The sequence below is a fragment of the Mustela nivalis genome, assembly GCF_964662115.1.
Source record: "Mustela nivalis genome assembly, chromosome: 17".
In the NCBI taxonomy this organism is placed as follows: domain Eukaryota; kingdom Metazoa; phylum Chordata; class Mammalia; order Carnivora; family Mustelidae; genus Mustela; species Mustela nivalis.
In genome coordinates, this window is record NC_139036.1 from 61,686,621 (window position 1) to 61,707,152 (window position 20,532).

The 20,532-nt window shown below is 61.6% G+C and overlaps 1 protein-coding gene across 2 annotated transcripts; it reads right to left on the reverse strand.

Annotated features, from left to right (window-relative positions):
• Positions 1 to 64: 64 nt before the first annotated feature.
• Positions 65 to 20,525, reverse strand: OGFOD3 (2-oxoglutarate and iron dependent oxygenase domain containing 3). 2 transcript variants are annotated; one of them, XM_082705613.1, is made up of 9 exons: positions 20,049 to 20,519; positions 18,049 to 18,266; positions 15,504 to 15,579; positions 14,037 to 14,079; positions 11,814 to 11,878; positions 11,304 to 11,360; positions 8,197 to 8,350; positions 4,964 to 5,087; positions 65 to 3,979 (listed from the first exon to the last, which is right to left on the reverse strand). In XM_082705613.1, the coding sequence occupies exons 1-9, from the start codon at positions 20,120 to 20,122 to the stop codon at positions 3,843 to 3,845; spliced, it is 948 nt and encodes a 315-aa protein (XP_082561739.1). In that variant the 5' UTR covers positions 20,123 to 20,519; the 3' UTR covers positions 65 to 3,842. The 2 variants fall into 2 exon arrangements, with proteins under 2 accessions (XP_082561739.1, XP_082561738.1); XM_082705612.1 differs by having other exon boundaries at positions 3,731 to 4,060; positions 20,049 to 20,525.
• Between the last annotated feature and the right edge of the window lie 7 nt (positions 20,526 to 20,532).

Genomic DNA, 20,532 nt, shown 5'->3' on the forward strand with positions numbered 1-20,532 from the left:
GAGGAAGGTGGGGTTCACTCTGAGTCGATCTAAGGCGGCTGGTAGAGGGGATGGGAGGTAAGGCTGTACAACAGAACCCCGTTTTATTGAGAACCAGCGTGTGTGAACGCACACACATGCATCAAAGCCGCACAGAGATGCTTGGCAGTCCCGTGACACGAGGACCGGGACCGGCAATGTCCTGCCCCCATGTCCCGCGGGGGCCCCACCACTCCAGAGCTGTGCAGACACCCCCTCCCCCCGCAGAGCCCCCAACGCCACGGCCTCCACCTTGCTTTGCTGCTGGGACTTCCTGCAGGGGTCCATCTTCCGCGGCTCCCCAGGTCAGCAGGCCGCGCTCAGCCGTGCGGTGTTCCTTCCCTCACGGTGCTTTGCGGACAGATGGGAGGCCTTGTGGTCTCAGCCATTACCGACGACGGGGAGCTCTGGTGTGGCAGCCCAGTGCTGGGCTGTGTGTCAGTCTTGAGTAGAAACTGCTAACTCGCCTGCCTCTGTCTGTAGGGCCGGCTTGGGCTGGGGGTAGCAGAGGCCTCTGAGGGGCGGTGGGGTGGGGACAGCAGAGGTGTGCCCCTCTGGAAGACCCTGGGCAGCAGAGCCAGTGGGACAAGGACTGGCCAGGATGGGGTGTCCCGCTGCATGCCAGGCCTCGGGGTACTTCTCCTGCACGCCTCCCCGCCCCCTCACCCCTGTCCTCCAGCCCCCAGCCCCCACCCCAACCAGGGTCCCAGACAGGCTGTGGACCCCCTCCCCAGGGGGGGCACCCAATGGGGACCGAATGAGACAATGAACTCTGCTCTTGACACCCCCCTCCCCCGCCTTGCTGACTTCCAGAGGTGGTGATGCGAGGCTAAGGGGCGGGAAGGAGCCGGAATCCAGGAGGTTCCACAGCCAAGCAGCCTTCTCGCTTCCCTGGGGCTCCAGAGCCGGTGCGCACGATGGGTTTTCCAGGCACATTCCCACCCCGGGCTCCGGGCGGTGCAGGCTTGGTGGGAACCCTGTGGTGCAGACCCGCGAGTCCGTGTCACGGGCTGCTGGCCCCCAGGAGCTGCGGGACATTCTCTATCAACAAGAAACCCACACGTCCAAGTTCCCCAGGCCCCTCATGTTTCCAGGAACTTGTTCTTTGGGAAGTGAGTTTACCCAAACCAGCAACCCCCACTGTTCACCTGCCCCGGGAGCCCTCTGCTTGTGGACACTGTGCTCCCCAGACAGACCTCTGTTGGGGGGGCAGCGCTTGTCTGGGGGGCCGCACAGCGCTGGCGGGGCGTGGGGCCCTATGTGGGAGGGCATCCTGAGCAGTTGTGGGAGGCCTGAACTCGCCTGATTCCACACCTGTGCACACCCAGCTGACAGGTGCTCCTCACCAGGGTCACCTGGAGGGCCAGCCTTGGGGGACAGGATGCTGGGGCTCCCTTGTCCCCTGGAGAAAGCCCTCAGAGCCCATCCCCAGCTCTTAGACTACCTTCCTTCCACCACTCACCAGGCATGAGAAAGGAGGGGAGCTTGGCCAGCGGAAGGTGGGAGCCCCCAGCCCCATGTAAGGGGAGGCAGGGGTGGCCCAAGTCCAGCCTGGGCCCCTAAGCACCCCCAGGCCGCCCGGACAGGAGCCTCAGGGCCAGGGCAGGTTTTTCCACTCGCATTCCAGACGGATGACGCGCGAGCGGGAAGCGGGGCTGCCAGTGCCAATGGCCAGGAGTGCCAGACTCGCTTTTTCCAGGCTGGCCAAGGGCTCAGTTTTCCCCCAGGAGAGCCCCATCCCGAGCCGCCCAGGGCAGGCTCCCAGGCTGGACAGCTCTGACCTGCCCCTTTCTCTCCCCGGCACCGGACGCTGGGGTCTGGATGCCAAGTGGGGTCAGAGCAGGAAACAGCCTCAGGCGGTCCGTGGCCTGGGGAGCCCCTGCCCAGCTTCCTCCCTGCCCTGCTTCCATGTGTGTGTTCCCAGTTCCCCCTGGGGGCCCGCGGGGGGGTACCTCCCCTCTGCCCTCTGCCTCCCAGCCCCACCCCCTCTTCCTCCTCCCTCCCCAAGCCCACGGCCACCAGGCAGAGCAGAGGGGATCCTGTGTGCCCCGCTGCACCCCACGGAAGGCAGTGATGAACAGTGTGGGCAGAGGTGAGACACCTGTCGGGCAGGGAGGGGGTCCCTGAGCTGACAGTGAGCCGGCACCGGCTGGGATCTCAGGTGAGGCCCGACCCAGGCTGAGGGGTCTGGGCTCAGCCCCTGAACACAGCGTGTCAGAGGCAAGATCCACGCACCGGGAACACGAGGCCTCTGCTGGGGCTCTGAGGAGGCAGGGTGCGGACCACCAACCCCAGCCGCCACGCTGCGTGGGCTTCCCGCAGACGGGAGGGGGTCCACGGTGCAGCCAGCCCCTGCCGTGTCACCCCACCCCACAAAGCCCACCAGGTCCCGGCAGCCCCCACCGGTAAGGCGGGTCTCGGCTGTGCGGGGCAGTTGGGGGGCCTGCAGAGGGGAGCAGCCACATTTTCCTGAAGACAAAGCCTTGGTCCAGTGACCCACCCTGGGCGTGTGCAGACCCCGGTGCTGCCCATCCTCCTGCCGCTTCCCTCCTCACCACCACTCATGGGAACCCTCCGGGAATGGGGTCCTCGCTGGCTGCCCCCCACCCCCCCCAGATCTGTTTTCTCTATTGAGGGAGACCCAGAGAGCTTGTCCGGGTACCACCAAGATCGCGAGCCCCCCGTGTGTCCACCGGCATGGGGACGGTGGCTGGGACACCCGCACTGCAGGCTCCTCAGAGGGACTGTCCACAGCCCTGGCTCTGCTGGGATCCACAGGGCCCCAGAGGTGCTGAGACAGAAGGGACGTCACGGTGGGGCCTGCAAGTCCGGGGGGGCAAAGCCCGGGTGTCGCTGCGGCCGCTCCGTGGGGCTTGGCTGGTTCAGGCGGGAATGGAGGGGCAGGCAGGGCGCTGGGATGGTCACAGAACCTGCAGAGCCCTTCCTGGGGGGCAGGGGGCCCCACAAGTGCATTCAGAGCCAGCGGTGTACGCGCACTTCTCCTGGGACTAAGAGCAGGGTGGTACTTCTCCTGGGACTAAGAGCACTGTGAACTGGTATTCACAGTGTCAGTCAGTCCAAAGGGGACTGGACGTGCCCCGCACTGCCCTCTCCCCCCTCGGCCTCCCGGAGCCTGGGGGCCTGATGTTCACGGCCCTCAGCGGCCCCCGCACTCCGTACTTGGTTTCAGTCTGCTACTGTTCCGTGTCTGTCCTACTGCCTGGCCCTCTGCCGCTGCTTCCCCAGGTCACACCCACGGTCTCCCCCGGGGCCCCCTGCACCCCGTCCTCCCACAAGCATGGCTGGGGTGCGTGCAGGGCGCCCATGTGGGTTGTGACCGGCTTGCTTTTGGGAGGATGCTGTGCGAGGCGGAACTCCTGACCCCGCTGTCTTAGGCCCTCAGCCCGCACCGGTCACCCCTGTGCTGGACCTTCGCTACGGGCCACGGCATCGTCCACGTTCCGACGTCGGTCTTCAGTGGCGGGCTGGTCTCTGGATGCAGCCCCGGGGGAATGACTGTTCACAAGCGGGAGTTTCCACCCGGGGCCCGAGGACCCCTTCTTGAGTGGGAGGGCACGTCAGCTGGCTGCCAGCCAGTTCCCGGGCCCGACGTGGACAGCACACTGAGTCGCTCACAGGAGCCTCGGAGGCCAAGGGCCGCTTCCCAGATTTCCCTACAGACGAGGAATGACCAGCACAGCAGCGGATTGACTCCGGGTGATTCCTAAGGCACCTTGTTCAATGGGAAAGGGCTGAAGTGGCGGGAGGGACACATGCTCAGTGTGGCTGCTCCCGGGGGGGCGGGGGGGAAGGCATGGCCGGGGCTATGTGAACGCAGGGTCTGCAATGCCGTGGTCAGGGTTGCAGGTAAAGGCGATGGTGACGGCGTAACGGGTGCCCCAGTGGACCTTCTCCACACGGTGCAGGTTCTCGGACCCCGAGGTGAAGAAGGACACTCGGCCTGGACGGAAGAGAGAAGTGACCCGAAGTGACCAGAGGCCAGCACCGCTAACAGCACACGAGGCAAAGAGCAAACGCAGACCTGGAACACCAACAGCGGTGGGCAGGTCTCCCAGGAGCAAGTCCCCCAGGGCCACGGCCCCCAAGGCCATGTCCCCCAGGGCCATGTCCCTAGGGGTGTGTCAAGGTTGAACAACACTGCCCACCTAATTCTCAACACAGGAAACACTTCAGAATCAGAAGAAGGTTCTTCAGTGAAAGATTTAGCTCAGCAACTGAGTAACCAAACATGAGAAATCATCTCGGTTTTTCTAATCCTTCATGATTTTCCTATCGGGCCACAGGGCACTGTCAAAAGCAGTGACACGTGACACCCAGCCGTGGTGCTGGAAGCTTCTCTGGTCCTTAATCCGTTGAGCTGCTGGAGCTGCAGGGCGTCTGGAGGCCCCTCCTGCCTGCTGAGCCCAGGGCTGCACCCCTTCCCGCGCCCACCCACAGAGCGGGGAGACCAAACCCTGAGCTGCTTCATCTCCTTCCCACACCCTGGATGTCCAAGCTACCTTCTGCCCCCTTCACAGCTTCTCCAGGGAGCAGTGTGGACCCACCAGCTCTGTCCAGTGTCCACCAGACTGTCCAGTGAGGATAGTCCCGTGGCCAGCAGAACACTGAGCCAACCCAGGTGGGCAGCCTCACTGGTCTGACTGGGCTCCCACAGGCGAAGCCACACAACAGGGGAGACATGGCAGCAGGGGAGGGCATGGCGCGGTCCGGGGACCAAGTGGCCGGGCTCTCCTGGGAGTCTCTGGGAGTCCTTCCCCACACGCCAGGAGGGAGGGCACACACTCACAGGGCAGCTCTGGGTGTCCCTGCCAGGCTGGGGGCCCCGGGGGCTCTGGGGACCGCTGTGCTGTGGCAGCAGTGACCGAGGGCAGCGGGCCGTGCGGAGGCCTGCCTGCCCGCCCGGGGCCGCCGCGGGATGTCCTACCTGCCCTCGGCTCCACTGTCTTGTTGGCTCCCTCCTCCACGAACACGAATCTGCCGCCGCCGAAGTCGTCCAGGTAGTCGGAGAGGTAGAGCAGCGAGGTGTAGTCGAAGGAGCCGTAGGTCACCTGTGGGCGGGGTGCGACGGAGCTGGTCGGCGACTGGGGCTCGTGGGGCACAGCCGCCCAGACGGTCGCGCCGGCTTGCGGGCCACAGAAACGCCTCGGTCGGGCCCATGTGCCCGCTTCTGCCCGGGGCTCCTGCGCTGCTCCCACAACCGGGCCGTGGCTCCCGGCAAAGGCAGCGTGTGCGGACGCCAGGCGGACAAGCCTGCACCACGGCGGTTCCTGGGACGGCGGCCGTGTCACCGCCACCTAGTAGCTCCCACCTTCCGCGTCGGCACACAGAACAAACACAGCAGTGACAAGTGCTCTTGCTCCTTCTTCACGCTGGGGCGGGGGGGCAGCCAACTGTGACCTTTACCGCTGGGAATACCAGCCGTTTTAACCCCCTTCACACCCAGCCCAGAAGTCGCAAAGCCGTCGCCACTGTCCGTCCCCAGAAACCTGCTTAGTACCTTCCCCCACTGAAACCGTCCTGTGAAACGCTCACTCCGCCCCCGCCCCTGCCTGTCTCTGACTCTGAGGACCCCAGGGGCCTCATCCTGACCAACGGACAGCGTCTGCCCTTTTGTGTGCGAGCCCCTGCGGGCGGATGCGGCCCGGGAAGACGGCCCGGGCCGTGCGAAGCCGAAGGCCAGGATCTAGCAGGGGCTCGTCTGGGCACGGACCCTCTGATAACCGACCCCCACCCCCGGCCCGGACGGGCGACGTGAACAGGTGGCGGCTATCACTTGATCACTTGTTTCCTCCGATGCCCTGAAGTCAGGGAGGCGAGGCCCTGCTCGCGGCCAGCGCGGACAAGGGCGCCACACGGACACGCTGTTTTCCGAGCGGCATCAGCAGGGCGTGGTTTAGAACTTTCAGCTGCTGGGAAGAGCTGACTGTCTGCACTGTGCAAGGAAGGCCTCGTCCCCAGGGGCCGACCAGACCAGTCGGGATCTGGTCAGTAAAGGGAATTACTGAGATACACGGTTTTCTTTTGTGCCAAGATAACCATGTGCGGCAAACAAGGAGTTTTCATCACATAAGAACCTTTTGCAGGCTGGTGAATTGCTCCATGGGCAAGTCTGGGCTAAGAGGGAAAGAAGTGTCTTAAGAACTCAGTCCGACTGTCAACGCAGCCCTGGCACACAGCCCAACTCCCGCCTGCACCCGCAGGGCTGGCAGCCGCTCGCACACTCGACAGACACCTGCAGGCATCCTGGAACAACTCAGAAGCTCCAAGCCAATCTCACACGACATTCCTGATCAAGGCTCAAAAAGCCTTCCCCGCCACCATCTCTACCCCGTCACCGTGACGACAGTCACCTCCTGATGGGAGGTGGGCCAACCACGGTGCCACGGTACTGAGAGCGACGTCACCTTCTCATACACTCGGCACCAGGCCGCAGGAGGCTGGATTCCGACACACCTGGGCTCAGCTCCGCACGCCCCACTGAGACCCTGTCTCGGATTCCCCTCGTCCCGAATCCCTTCACCAAACAAACCTCAGGGAGACAGAAGCCTGCGCCTCTCCCGGGGCCATGCTTCCCGAGCAGCTTCAGCCGCGAACCTCACGTCCATCAGAACCACACGTGAGCGGCTCCGGTGCGGTGGGAGCGGAGTCCACAAAGCGGACCCTCTGCCATCCGTCCACCTCCAGATACGGCAAAGGAACCCTCAGAACGCGTGTGAAAACCGGGGACCTGGGTAAGGGGCCGTGGGAGGGGCGGGTGCGGGCGTCTCCGTTCCGAGCTGGAGACCAGAGCTTGGCGATGACCAGCGGACGCCCCGTTCTGGAGTTCTCTTGTGTCCGAGGACAGCCACACCCACACACCACCCAGCTCCTGTGGACCCTCCCGGGTCCGAGCGTCGCTGTGGAGAGCCTGAGGCTGCCGATGTGCTCCTGAGGCGCCTCCTTCCGCCTGAAGTGTATTCTCCTTGAAGTTCGAGAACGCGGTCGGGCCGTGTGCGTTGTTTCTCCTGGCGGTGGAGGGCCGGCCTCCCTTCGTGAGGACAGTCCTCCTGGGCTCCGGCCCCCCCCGGGGGCTCCCTTCTCCATGCGCTGGACGTTCCTCCACACAAACGGTTCCTCCCTAACAACCGTTTCCAGCTCTGCAGGCAGTGGTTACCGCACAGCTGAGGCCTCAGCTGTCCCCTCGCGCAGTGACCCTGGGGCGAGGGTTACCGATAGGCCAACAGCCGCTAAAGCCACAAGGGGCACTAGGTTGGACCACAGCTGGACCGCACTGGCGCCTGCACACCCTGGAGGAAGACCACAGGGCCACTGGGTCTCCTGCCGTGAGGCCAGAAACCCCAGTCCTGGCCTGAACCGGCTGCAGGCCCCAGAGTAGCGCTGGCCTGCGGCAATCCCTGGCCACAGACACCATGTCCACTGAAGCTGACTGACCAGTGACACACCGCGGTCCTCAGCTTCAGTAACCACACCCCTGTGCTCACGGCCACGCGCTGTCTCCGTCGGCTCAGTTGAGATCCAACAAAGGCTGAGCACCCGGCTGGGTTTCAGAGCCAGAGCCCCACTGGCAAGCGTGGTTCCAACCTGCCCTCGCCTCCCACCCCATGCTCCCTGGCTGTTTCTCACTTGCTTCGTCCATTCTAGCTTCAAGGAGCACAAGGGACAGTCCTGGGTCACCTGAGCACACCTGCCGCCGGGCCGCCCCTGCAGCCCTCAGGTGTCCCCAGCACCACACTGAGAACACGGGGCCACGTGGGATGGGCTCCAGGGCAGCGGGTCAGGATCACGGATCAGCTAGGACTGTGTCTAAGAACAACAGATCGAGAACAGAGAGCCGGGGGTCCTGAGTGGCTGCAAGATGTTCCTGCAAAGAGGCAGGGTGTGGGCGGAGGGCAGGCCCAAGGGGAGGCCCCGGCAGCCATGGAGGCGACAGAGACTGCCTGGGGGGCCCGTAGTAGAGTTTGCGGTTCCAGGGGAGGCAGCCACGGACGACTGGGTGCCACGGGGCCTGCCAATTCCTAGCGCACATCTCACTGTCCAGGGGTTTTGGGTCCAACCCGAAGGTCGGAGAGGAAGACGTCTAAAACCCCAACCACAGAAACACCACGGGGCAGATGCCCGGGAAGCCAGGCCGTGCGCCCGGCCGGAGAGGCTGCTCACCTTGTCCACATGCGCGTGCCAGTACTCGTCGTGCGCCGTCCGGGCCTGCGTGCTGTTGATGCGCGAGAAGAACGTGGGCTTCGTGAGGTGCAGTGCGGACGCGCTGATGCCGAAGGCCCGGGCGACGGTGAGCTGGACCCTCTGCCGCACATCCCTGTCGGGGGGCACACGTCAGGGCACACGCACTCACGCACGGACCCGCACACACCGAGCACACTCACCGCCCATGCACGGCCACACACGTCTGCGAGACACGTGTACACACCCACACATGCCTCCACAAACAGTGTCCACCACGTACCTGCGCGCACCGTGGGAGGACGAGGACCGGGCCCAGGGCCACGTGTGCGCCCGTGCGGGAGGGAGGGGGACCCAGGGTTAGGACCACACGTGATGCAGCCCCAGCACAACAGGACGGGTTATTGTTTCATTTCCAAACCACTGGCTGGTGTCTCCACGTGGGCGGCACTAGCTCAAGGGTGCCCCCTCCGGCAGGGCACCAACTGGGGGCACAGCAGACTTTTCTGGGGACCCCCCTGAACTCATTTCAGCCAGTGGAGGGGTCACTCTAACCCCAGCGACGCTCACAGAACTTCTGCTGGGCCGACAACGACCGCCGGTGCGTCACCCTGCAGCGAGGCCTGAGGCCCATGCACTCAGCTCTTCCCAGCCCGTCGCGAGGAAGCGTCGACTCCGTGCACTTTGTTTTCTTCATCTCTGTTCACCGTCAGGGCGCAAAGTTGTTTAGCCAAACGTCCCAGTTCAACAACCTGAAAGAACTCGGAGGCTCGTGGCCTTCCTCCACGGTCATCTGGCCACACACTCCGCGGCTGGCCTGCTCACGGCATTGACGGTGCTCCTGCTGGAACCCACGCTCGGCGCAGGCGCGCCGGCCTCCCATTCCTCGGCGCCCGCTGCAGTGACGGTGCCCGGGGGGCCCCCCCTGATGGTCCTCTGGTTCTCACGGTTCTCGGTTCTGCACGCCTGCTGCACACGCTCCCTGACTGAGGTCGGCGGACAGACAACAGCCCAGAAGAGACGGGAAGCAGTCCGACAGTTCTACCTTCCTCACATCCGAGAGAGCGAGCTCAGGGATTGACCGAACCCAGCGGACATCCTGATGAAGCCTGTGTCCAGGGCCTCCACGGTGGCCTCCACGAAGCTGCCTTCTCCAGCACCCACGTGCCTGGCAACAGCACTCACGCCTCTGACTGGGTTTTCACTCCAGAAATACAAACTCTGTCCCATACGTAAGACTGTCCTAGGCCGCCTGTGCAACCACCAGCCGCTCCTGACCGCGGTTGGGTCGACACCGCTTCCTCTCTGCAGGCTTGCTCTCGAATGAGACACAAATCCGCTGTTTTCTCTTCATTTGCAGTGAGCATTTTTATGCTTCATAGACCCTTGAACTTACGAACATTAAAATACTCACGCTTTTCACTTAGCGGTAAACACGAAAAAGCGAACGAATCACCGGGTGACCGCAGGCCAGGCTCCCGTCCCGCTGGTCACCCAGCCCTTTGTGCTACAAAACCCCACCTTGCCCCAGGCCCTGACCTCAGGGCCCACCCAGGGAGGTCACCAGCGTGCGGCAGGGGTCAAGGGCACTGCTCACTGACACTACTATTTGCATGTCAAGTTCACCTGACCCTTTGCTTCTCTCTGGACCAGGAGCCCGGCTCACTCTCCGGCCATCTCCCTGGGAACGTCACCAAGGGGAGGCGGCCGCTGTTCCCAGACCGCGAGGCTATGGTAGCAGCGAGCTCTGCTGACTGTGGTCAGGGACGGGTGCTAGGGCTGAGGAGACAGAAGGGCAACGTGGGGTCCGTGTGGTGATGAGACGCTCGGTACCGTGGCTGGCAGCCCTTACGTGAGCTACCCAGAGGACAAAATTGCACACGCTCACACAAATACGGTAGAACTTAGGATTCTGAGCAAGATGGTGGGGGCAGCACCGGGGCCGGCTCCCGGGGGCAATGCCTGGTTCTGCTAACACCAACTCGTGCCATCAGGGGAACTGGGCGAAGGTACATGAGATTCCACGATGTTATTTCCCAAAATAGTCTATGAGTCTTGATTACCTAAAAATTACAAGTTTTACTTAAAGAAAACCACTCCCTTGTGGGGGAGCTGTCAGGGCAGGAGGGCCATGCCTGGCACCTGGCATGGGGAGGGAGCCTGGTGCTGGCTCCTGTGCTGTGACTTGTGAGTGGGCACGGCCCCTTAGCGCCCTGGGCCGCTCGGGAGGCTGTTGCAAGAGCTGCTGGACCCACCTGGGGCTGGGGCAGAGAGCAGCCCTGGGCAGACGGGGAGCTCACGAGGCCCCCACTGGCCTGCTCCTTTCATAGGTCCATTGGGCTCCATGGCCTGGCTAGACCCACAGCGACGAGGCAGGGGCGGCCCTGTGCACCAGCTCCGAGCACAAAGTGCCTCGGACGCTGGCGCAGACTGTAATCCCACAGCTGTTCTAGTACATTCTGCCCGTCAGCCCGGACGGCACAGGGTGTCAAGGAAGGAGAAAAACTGTGGAGCCAGGAGAACAGCCCAACCCAGACAAGTCCATGAGTTCCCTGCCCCGCCCCCAGCAGGGGTGGGGGGTGGGGGTGAGGTATCGCCCCAGCACCCACCCGCCAGGACTCTGATAAAGTGAACTGTGCATTTCAAGGGACCCTCTGCTCACGAAGTGCCCAGACAAACGGGGGGGGGGGGCACATCCCTGGGCACCTGCAGCACCTGGCTCGGGCAAGGGTGGACACGGGGTGGGCGTGGTCAGAGGGCATGACTGGGTGCTGTGGTTGGATGGACACAGTTGGTGGGGGGGAGAGCCCGGATCAGGGTGGGGTGGGCAAGTGGGTGTGGCCAGGGGCGTGGCATTGGCGGGTGGGCATGGTTGGGAAGGGTGGCCTGGCCTGGGGCGTGGCCTAGGCCTCTGAACAGGGCCTGGTACAGGTGGTGATCGCGTGGGCGTGGCCCAGACAGGTGGTGGGCGCGGCCTGGTGGGCTTGGTGCGCCTGGGTTCCCACCCTGGATGGGCGGGGCTCTGTGGCCCCAACCTTCAGCCCAGCCACCCGCCTCCCCTCTGACTTCTTCCCTGCTTTCCTCCTCACCGGTACAACTGGAAGTCCTCTTCTGAGAAGACGGTTTGTATTTTATCTCCAAAGTATCTGTGAAAAATAGGCTGTTAACACATGTAACGTTTCACTGGACGTGTCGACACTTTCTTACAACACTGAATCTTCTTTAGCTTCCTTGTTTCCTCCTGCGGAAGAGCCCTGTCCCCACAGGGATAACCAGTGATCAAAGAGGGGGACGTCACTACGTTGAGGTTGGGGAATCTCTGCTTCTCTGGCCTCAGGGAGGATCAGGGTCCTATCAGCTCTTTCCAACGCTTTCCCCCCACCCCAGAGCCTGGCCTGACTCTCCATCCTACCCCTTCCCTCGGCCTCGGGTAGGTCCTGCTTTCTCAAGAAGGCCCCTGAGGAGCCCCCATGGAGCCGGAGACTGTTCCCTGCAGCTGGTGAACCAGGATCCTGCCCCTGAGAAGGGCCCCGCCCCCCCCAGCTCTGGCCAAGAAATGCAGGGGCACAGTGAGGGCTGCAGTCTGTCTGGGCTCTCACCTGTACAGGTTCACAAAGTGCTTCCCAACAGACAGGGCTCCTGAGTGCAAGTCCAAGATGGACGCCTGGAAAAGATGTGCACAGAAAGGGTAGCAGGGTCCCCTGTCCCCCTGTGAGATCCATCCTACCCTCCCCTGGGGTCAGGCAGGCGATGCCAGGTTTCAAGAAAGGTGGCCCCGGGGTATACGCAGGACAGATCTCATTCCCTCCCACACTGTCTGATCTTCTGAAAGCGGTGCACAGACCTGTGAACTCCTGCAGCTGAATCATACCCCCAGCCCTGCTGAGGTGTCACGGTCGGTTGTGCTGTACAGTCTGATGAGCTTTGATGTCACATACCCGTGAAACACCGTCACCATCAGGATAACAAACGCGTCCCAGAATGTCCTTGTACTCCTCTGCCTCCTGCCTCCCCCCCCCTCAGGTAACCACCAATGTGCTCTCTGCTGTCACAGGCAGATGTCCACTTTCTAAAGTTACATGTGGTCATGTGGGATGTGCTCTTTTTGAGTCTGGCTCCCTCTCCTCAGCACAGTCACGTGGTTCGCTCGAGCTGCTGTGTCCACAGACATCCACCCCATCTCCCTGCTGAGGACACTCCATGGTTTGGGGTAATACAACCACGTGGGTTGTTTCCGGTAAAGCTGCTCTGAACACCGGCGGACAAGGCTGTGCAGACAGACGCTTTCAGGCTCTTGGGTAATCCCCAGAGGCGAACTGCTGGGTCCTACCTTTCACAGGCCCGTCAAAGTGTTCTGTACCCTTGCCCACCCCACCTCTATGGGTCCTTCCCCACGTCCAGGAAAAGTGGTCACCAGCACGGACCATTTTCACACTATCTGGAAGCTAATTATATTTCTCCTCATTGATGCAGTGACCAGCCCCAGGGTTTGAACACAATTTGAGCTTAATAACTGTCAACTGAATTTAAAGGCGTCAAATCAGGTTCCTTTGCTGCAAGATGATTTCCTGAGGGAAAGCCCAGCAAAGAGTAAGAGATGAGTCCATGCACTAATGGGTTTTTAATAAATGCTACTCCTGAATCAAACCAAACTAAAATAAAAGAAGCTGAATTTTGGAACTCCAGGGAAAAATTTGCAGAATAAAATAAAGTCATGCAGATAATCACAGAAATACACAGAAATTCTAGCAAAGTCCATAAACGAATCTTCCCAGGAAGGTTACATGTCTTGAAATGTGTAGACATCTGGGTCCACATATGGCAATAATTTTGCCATCGGAGGACAGTGCAGAGAAGACTATCTCCCACAGCCTCACACACTGGGTGTTCAGAACCCCACATGGGAATGCAAGCTAACGTGCGGTGTTTGTAGGAACATGACTCCCAGAGGCTGCCCGGATGAGACACAGGGCTGCCCTGGCCCTCTGTTCCCAGCAGCCGCCGGGACTGATCGTCACAAACTGAGGACTTAAACTCATCAGAATTCGTCTTCTCACAGCTACTGAAACCAGAGACCCTGAGATCAAGCTGTGGCCAGGGCCAGGCTCCCTCTGAAGGTCCAGGGGAGAATGCCTCCTGCCTCCTCCAGCTTCTGGTGGCTCCAGTGTCCCCGGCTTATGGCCGAGCCCCTCCCCCTCCGTGTCCCTGCGGCTTCTCCTCTCTCCCCTCCAACCTCCTCCGACTCTCATACAAGGACGCGTTTGCCGTTGGACTCCGGGTCCCCCGCCAATCCAGAATGACCTCATCTTCAGACCCTTAACTTAGTGGTGTCAAAGATTCCTTTTCCAAATAAGGCCCTATCCCCAGGTTCTGGGTGGGTGCATTGTCCACGTGACCCCCTGGAAACCACCCCAGACCCCTGGCCCCCTGCACTCTAGTGCCCACACCGTGTCTGTGGGGCCTCCCACCTGGCGGCGGGGGAGCATGTCTGTCACCGTGTCCTAGGAGCCCTGCCCACTTTTGCCTCTCCCCAGTCCAGGCCTGGCCACCCTCCTCACTGGGCTCCTAAACCCTCTGTCAGCTCACTGTGCGCCCAGCCCTGCCTGCCCTCCGCAGATTGTCCGAAATATGAATGAGATCTGGGGAGGCTGCTGTGACTCACTGTGAAGAGGGGGACAGTCTTGGGCCCACGGACTATGGCCTTTCCATGCTGGTGACATGCGGAGAGGAGGGACACCCAAGGCCCCCGCCCACTGTGGCTACTTGCCCTTGGGTGGAGAGCAAGTTAAAGGGGTAGAAAGAAAACTGAAGCAGGAACTCACCCCTCCATCCGATCCTCCCAGGGACAGCCCCTTCTCGGCTATGCTGCAGGGGAAAGGTCATTGTCAGTCAGGATTTGGGTAGCGGGATCGTCTGTGATATAGCTAGGGATTTAACAGCTAACACGATTCTTACAATGTTAATAGATTATTTAATATTTGGGATATAAACACATATTTAGACCAAAAAACTTGATTCTCAAAGTTAAGGGAATAAATGACAGTATTTCCTCACCATGTTGTTAATTAAATACAACATTTTAGAAACAACTAGGCTTAATTTCCATGTTTAGTACCGAGAGCTGGTGCCCACCCAAACGGGCCAAGCAACTCCCACTGGATCCCTGACCTGGTCATCACTGGCTGGGGGGGGGGGGGGGGCTTTGTGATCAGCAGCCGGGGCGGCAGAGGAGCCGCGGAGGCCTGCGGTGCACCTAACAGGACCTCCCGCCTCACTGAAGACTCAAGAGCTTCCTGACAAGTCACAGCAACTGGGGAATGGAGCTGGGGAGCGATCAACCCGGGTTCCGGTGACTCCTGCCCAGGGAGCCCCTGTGGTGCTTTCCAGAAACAGGAGGAATGTCTCCCTGCTGGGACAGATGGCTGGGCACACAGGCGGCTTGAGGGCCCGCACCGCTCCACCTCGCACACACAACTAAACACCTCGTGTCTGAACAATTTGTTGCAAAATCAAAGCTTGAAGATCTTGTCTTTAAAACCCCAATAGGGGCTCCTGGAAGGCTCAGTGGGTTAAGCCTCTGCCTTCAGCTCAGGTCATAATCCCAGGGTCTTGGGATCAAGCCCCACATCGGGCTCTCTGCTTGGTGGAGAGCCTGCTTCCCCCCTCCCTCTGCCTGCCTCTCTGCCTGCTTGTGATCTCCCTCTCTCTGTCAAATAAAAAACAAAAACAAAAACCCAACAAAGAAAAATCCAGTGTTGACAGCATCCGAGTAAGACTTCCTGCCCGGTCAGAGTCACAGCTGGTCAGCCCAGGGGCTAATCCCGGCCAGTTTCAGGACAGACACTGAACTGCTCTCTCGTGTTCCCCTGCCGCAGCGGGGAGCGTCACACGGTCGCCCGCTGGGCTCCCCGAACAGCCAAGAAGGCAGCATGTCCCTAGGCCTCCTGCACAGGTCGGAACCAAAGACGGCTGAGGCCTTGGCAGGCTCCATCAGCAACAGCCTCACTGAGGGCAACAGCCGTTGCTTCCAGAAAGTGGAAAAGCCCACTTTTGCCCTTGGAAGCGCACGAGGAAATTCTTATGGAATTCTAATTGAGTCTACGGCCATACCACCCTGAACGCGCCCGATCTCGTCTGATCTCGGAAGCTAAGCAGGGTCGGGCCTGGTTAGTACTTGGATGGAATTCTAATTGAATTTCTTTAAATCGTCTCCCCCGCCCCCCGTAGTAACTGCTTCCTGTCCCGCAGCCCCACTTTCCTGCTCGTTCAGACAGAGGAGTCTTGGGCACCTGCGGATCCTCTGGGCTTCGTCCCTGCTGATGACGGTGTCGGTGACGCCCCGGCCACACTTCCTCGGGGAGCAGCCTGCAGAGAGCGGAGCCAGAATGAGACGCTGACCCCTTGCTGAATCCCAACAACGCCACGTGTGTTTATGGAGGACTTGCCTGTAGGCGGCCCTCCACAGGGCACTTCTGCGGGGCAGGTCTGCGCCTTCCACAGGATTCGGGGCCAGATTCGGCAAATAAAATGCAGGACACCCCTACAGAGGTGTGGATTTCAGAGCCGCAACAATGACCTTTTTGGAGTAAGTGCACCCTCTGCAGGACACACCGACGCCCTGCAGGACACGGTACACTCAGGCCGGCCCACATCGGGGGACCTGAGGGAAGCAGCCTGCTTACCCTGGGGAAGCGATCCCTGAGCCGGAGGTGGTGTGACAGCCTGTGACAGCCTGTGACCATAGGTCCAGCCTTCCGAAGCCCCCGTGAGAAAGCCCTTCAGGACTGAAGCTGTGCTTATACTTCTAGTCACTGTTCTGTCCCAGGGGCCTGGCAAACACTGTCATCAAAGGTGCCCACCGTGCATCCTGCCCCCGCATGCCCTCTGTCTCTCCACAGCCGGCACGTGCAACTGCTTAGGGCGGGTGTGGACAAGCTCGGACGGCACCGAAGCCGGGATGAGGCAAAGCGTCCGACACGGACAGGCTGACAAACCCCTGGCGTTCCCGCGCACAGGGTGGCCGCTCCCTCGTAGGAGTCCCGGCCAGGGAGACGGAGCCGAGGGCCCTCTCAGGGCAGGTGGGGCCGGCTGACCTTCCACTTTCCACCCTTCTTCCCCGCCCGCAGCCCGCAGCCCGCAGCCCGCAGCCTGCACGTGGAGCGAGTGTCCCGGGACCACGTGAGCCACGCACGGAGGGTCAGTGCTGAGGGGCTCACAGAGCGGCCGGCCTGGGGGCCTCTCTCTGCACCCTGGTGTGTGGGAAAAATAAACTTCTGTTTGGGGGCCATCGGGGGGGAGTGTCCCAGTTTCAGGAGACCAGACACGGTCCTACTGATCCCACTGGTGTTTTTATCACAAACAAAAGCCACGTGCATGCTTTTTTAAGGGTTACCCCCTGAACACGACGACACGAACGGTACAGAATAAAAGCAGATACAATAAAAGAGCTGGGAGCGTGCTCTGTGCGTGACGACTGCACTTTCACACAGAAGAATCATGACAGGGAAAGACGGTCATGTCTGCAGGCAACAGAGCAGGAAGACGGAGACAGGACAACAGCGGCGGACGGCATCATTTCAGATACGAAACGGCCAGCACGAAGACCAGTCCCGAGCCGCTGCCAGGCCCACAGTCACGCGGAGATCCCCGCACGCCGCCCTCAGGACATGACGGACAAGGAGACAAATCCGTGAGGGTGCGGACCAGGAGGATCCCAGGATCCCTGCAGGCGCCCGCCAGGAAACAGTTCCCCGGTCCATGCAGCACATTAACAAAAACACACTGGGTCAAAGAGAAAGTCGGAGGGCGCCTGGGTGACTTGGTTGGTCGAGTGTCTGATGCTTGATTTCAGCTCACGTCATGATCTCAGGGTCGAGACATCGAGCCACGACCGGACCCACACTCAGCTTGAGGTCAGCTTGAGACTCTCTCTCTCAACCTGCCTCCACCCACCATGAGCAGGCACATGCTCTCTCTCTCTCTCAAATACATCAGTCTTTAAAAAAGGTAAAGTCCGAGCCAAAATCCAAGGACCTATAACATACAGATCACGTTATCTAGCTACAATGCAATTAGATTAGAAATCGATAGTTTTTTAAAGATTTTATTTATTTGACAGAGATCACAAGTAGGCAGAGAGGCAGGCAGAGACAGAGGAAGAAGCAGGCTCCCCGCCCAGCAGAGAGCCCGATGCGGGGCTCGATCCCAGGACCCTGAGATCATGACCTGAGCCGAAGGCAGAGGCTTTAACCCACTGAGCCACCCAGGCGCCCCTTATTATTTCTTTTCTTATTTTATTTATTTACTTATTTGAGAGCAAGTGAGAATATGAGCGGGCGTGGGGGACAGAGAGAGAAGCACACCCCCTGCTGAGCTGGGAAACTCCAAGGCAGGACTCGATCCCAGGACCCGGAGATCATGACCTGAGCCGGAGGCAGAGGCTCAACCGACTGAAACCCCCAGGTGCCCCCAGGGGTCACATTTCTTGGTGGGGCATTTTCCGCAGGGACGACACTCTAGGCCACTCTACAGCCTTTTCTGGCTTCCGTGTTCTCATCCTCTTCCCCTTCCCAGTCCTGTCCTGTCTCTGTCAGAGCGCAGGACACCTCAGTAAAATGCTGCCCTTGTGCAGCGGGACTGCCCTGCCTTTCCCAGTCCAGGTGTAGGTCAACCCACCCGAAGGAGGGAAAGTCTGCCTGTACCCTGTCCCCGGCCCACGCACCACTTTCAATCTGATTCCCACCAATTCGCGGCCCCAAAAGACCGTCGCATCGCCAACACCGCGCGCCCCTGTGGACGGGCTGCCCCTTCCCAGGCCGCAGCAGCATTGCCTACCTTCAAACCGCCGGTGACTGTCATAGTCCTCCGAGCAGGGCACCTCGATGAACCTGCCAGGCAGGACCTCGCCGCGGTGAGCCAGGACCTCCGTGATGCTGTGGTCGCCGCCCAGCCTGCTCCAGAGCAGCAGCCCGGCCAGCACGGCACAGGCCCCCAGCACAGCGGTTCTCAACCACTTTGTCTGCACCTCCCGTGGGGCCTGGACACTCTTTGTGCTGAGGACAAAACACAAGCACCGTCACCCAAAGGCACCCGTGTGTGCTGAAAAGATGGACGGTGATGACCAGGAACCATACCCAAGCTTGGTTACTGTTCTGCAGCAATGGGGGTCGGAGCTACTCACGACCAATCCAGGGGCACTCGCCAGCCTGAAAGGACATGCCAGGGCAGGCATCACTCCTCCCCTGCCCCATCTGCCCTGTGCTGGCAACAAGATGGGCTGCCGGCCAGGGCCACAGAGAAACCCAATCTGTGTTGCCAATCACACTGCCTACAACTGAAACTGACCACCAGGAACCACGTGCCGGGGCCCACACCCATGCCCAAGGCCCACACCCAGGCCCAGGGCCCACGCCCAGGCCCCACGCCCCCACCCAGGGCCAAGGCCCATGCCCAGACCACAAGCCTTTGCCCAGGGCCCCAGGCCTGTGCCCCACGCCCATGCCCAGGGGCCACACGCCCATGCCATGCCCAGGAACCAGGCCACACACTGAGTATGAGTGAAGGCCACTGCACTAAAAACATGAGCCAGTCAGGAAGAGAATACAACCACAATGAAAACAACTTGCAATTAAGACACTTTTTTGCACAACCTACAGTCCTCACTGCCATGCTGAAGTTGCATGCATAGATCTGTGCACACGTCTGTACCACGTATATGCCCACGTGGGTCTGTGTGTGCATGTGGGTAACTGGGAAGCTGAGTACTCTGTTTAGGAAAGACTTGGTGACTCTAGAGCTCAAAGAACTTACAAAAAATAAGAAAAAAGATCAAGGCACCCTTTTAAGGAGGTGTGCTCTCCTTCTTCAAGTATGTGATTAATCCCTAAAAAGCAGGGAGTCTGACTTCCATTTTTGTATGTCCCTGAACGCTTTGCAGTGCGATATGAATGAAACGAATTCCAACAAATAAACCGCAAGGAGGGCACAGCATGGTCACACCGCGTTGAGTGCGTCCTGGATGATTTTAAAGAGGGACCACAGATACCTGAGGGGGAATAGGGAGCCTGCCTAGCTCAAAAACATCCCCACCCCAGAGCTGCTGTCTGGCCTCAAGGCCACCCAGCCTTCTCTCATCAGAGCAGGGTGGACACCGGACACCCAACACCAGTGAGCCCATCATTTCTCTTCCCCTCAAATCCCAGACAGGGCAGGGAGACGGCCAGCCCGGCTCAGCAGCAAATGACTGGAACCCAGACCTGCAGGGCGGAGCTGCGGGCCACACCTTCTCCCCACCGCGCGGCCGCCCCGTGTGAAAGCGACCGGCGGGGCGCAGAGTCGCAAACGCTGAAGACGCTGCACCTTGGCGGGATGTGGAGCACCACCCCCCGCGGGCTCTGCTCAAGGCCAGCACCCCTGCTCGGAGGAGCGGGGCTCCGACACAGAAGGGGCTTGCTGTCCGAGTCTCAGAGCAAGGTCCATGGACGCTGGGCAAGCTCTGGGGCCCGCGTTCGTCCTGGCTCTGACGACTTTCCGGACAACCGACCCTCGTGCGCCCACCGGGCCGTCCACTCGCCGGCCCTGAGGACAGCGCACGGGACGAGACCACGGGGCCTCGGAACCCGTGCGCGTCGGGAAGCCGGCCGTGGAGGCCTCGGGGCAGGTCCCAGACCCGCGTGCCCGTCGGAAGTCCGAACCCCAAGCCTCGCCTCTGCGCCGCACCGGGGACGCTGCAGGCCACGCCCCCTGTGGACCACGCCCCCGCCGAAGGCCACACCCCTCGCCTGGCCACGCCACGCCCGCCGCCGCCGCCCGCCCGTCCCTGCGCGGCTCGGTACCTGCTGCCGCGCCGGCGCTCGGCCGTCCCGCTGCCCTCGGGCGCTTTGGGCGCGCCTCTCCGCTGAGGCGCCATCGGGCCGGGCCGCTGCGGAGCCGGGCCGAACGCGGGAGCCGCCCGAGCCCGGGACGAGCGCCGCGAGAGGGTGCGCGAGGCCGGCGCGGCCGGGGACGCAGAGCGACGCGCTCGACCGTCGACCCCGGGCCTGGCGGCCAGACCCGAGCAATCGCAGGCCGAGCGCCGAGCGCCGAGCAGGGCGGGGCGGAGCGCGCCCCCCGCGGAGCCCCGCGCCGCCCGCCGCCCCGGGAAGCCGCCGCCTGGGGACCCGCGGTCGCCGTCGTGTGCGCGCTCTCCGCGGCCCCGGGGTCTCCCCGCAGGGCCCGGCCCGGGCTGTGCCGTCGGCCCCGCGCTGCCCTCCCGCGGCGCTCACGGCTCGCGCGCTCCCGGGGCGCCTGTCGGGACGGGGCTCGCCCCGGGGCCTCTCC

Coding starts and splice junctions, on each gene's coding strand:
- OGFOD3 (XM_082705612.1), bottom strand. CDS start 20,122: ATGGCGCCTCAGCGGAGAGGCGCGCCCAAAGCGCCCGAGGGCAGCGGG. Junction 15,580..18,048: donor CAGTCACCGGCGGTTTGAAG/GTAGGCAATGCT, acceptor CGCTCTCTGCAG/GCTGCTCCCCGAGGAAGTGT. Junction 4,061..4,963: donor GACAGTGGAGCCGAGGGCAG/GTAGGACATCCC, acceptor TTGGTGTTCCAG/GTCTGCGTTTGCTCTTTGCC.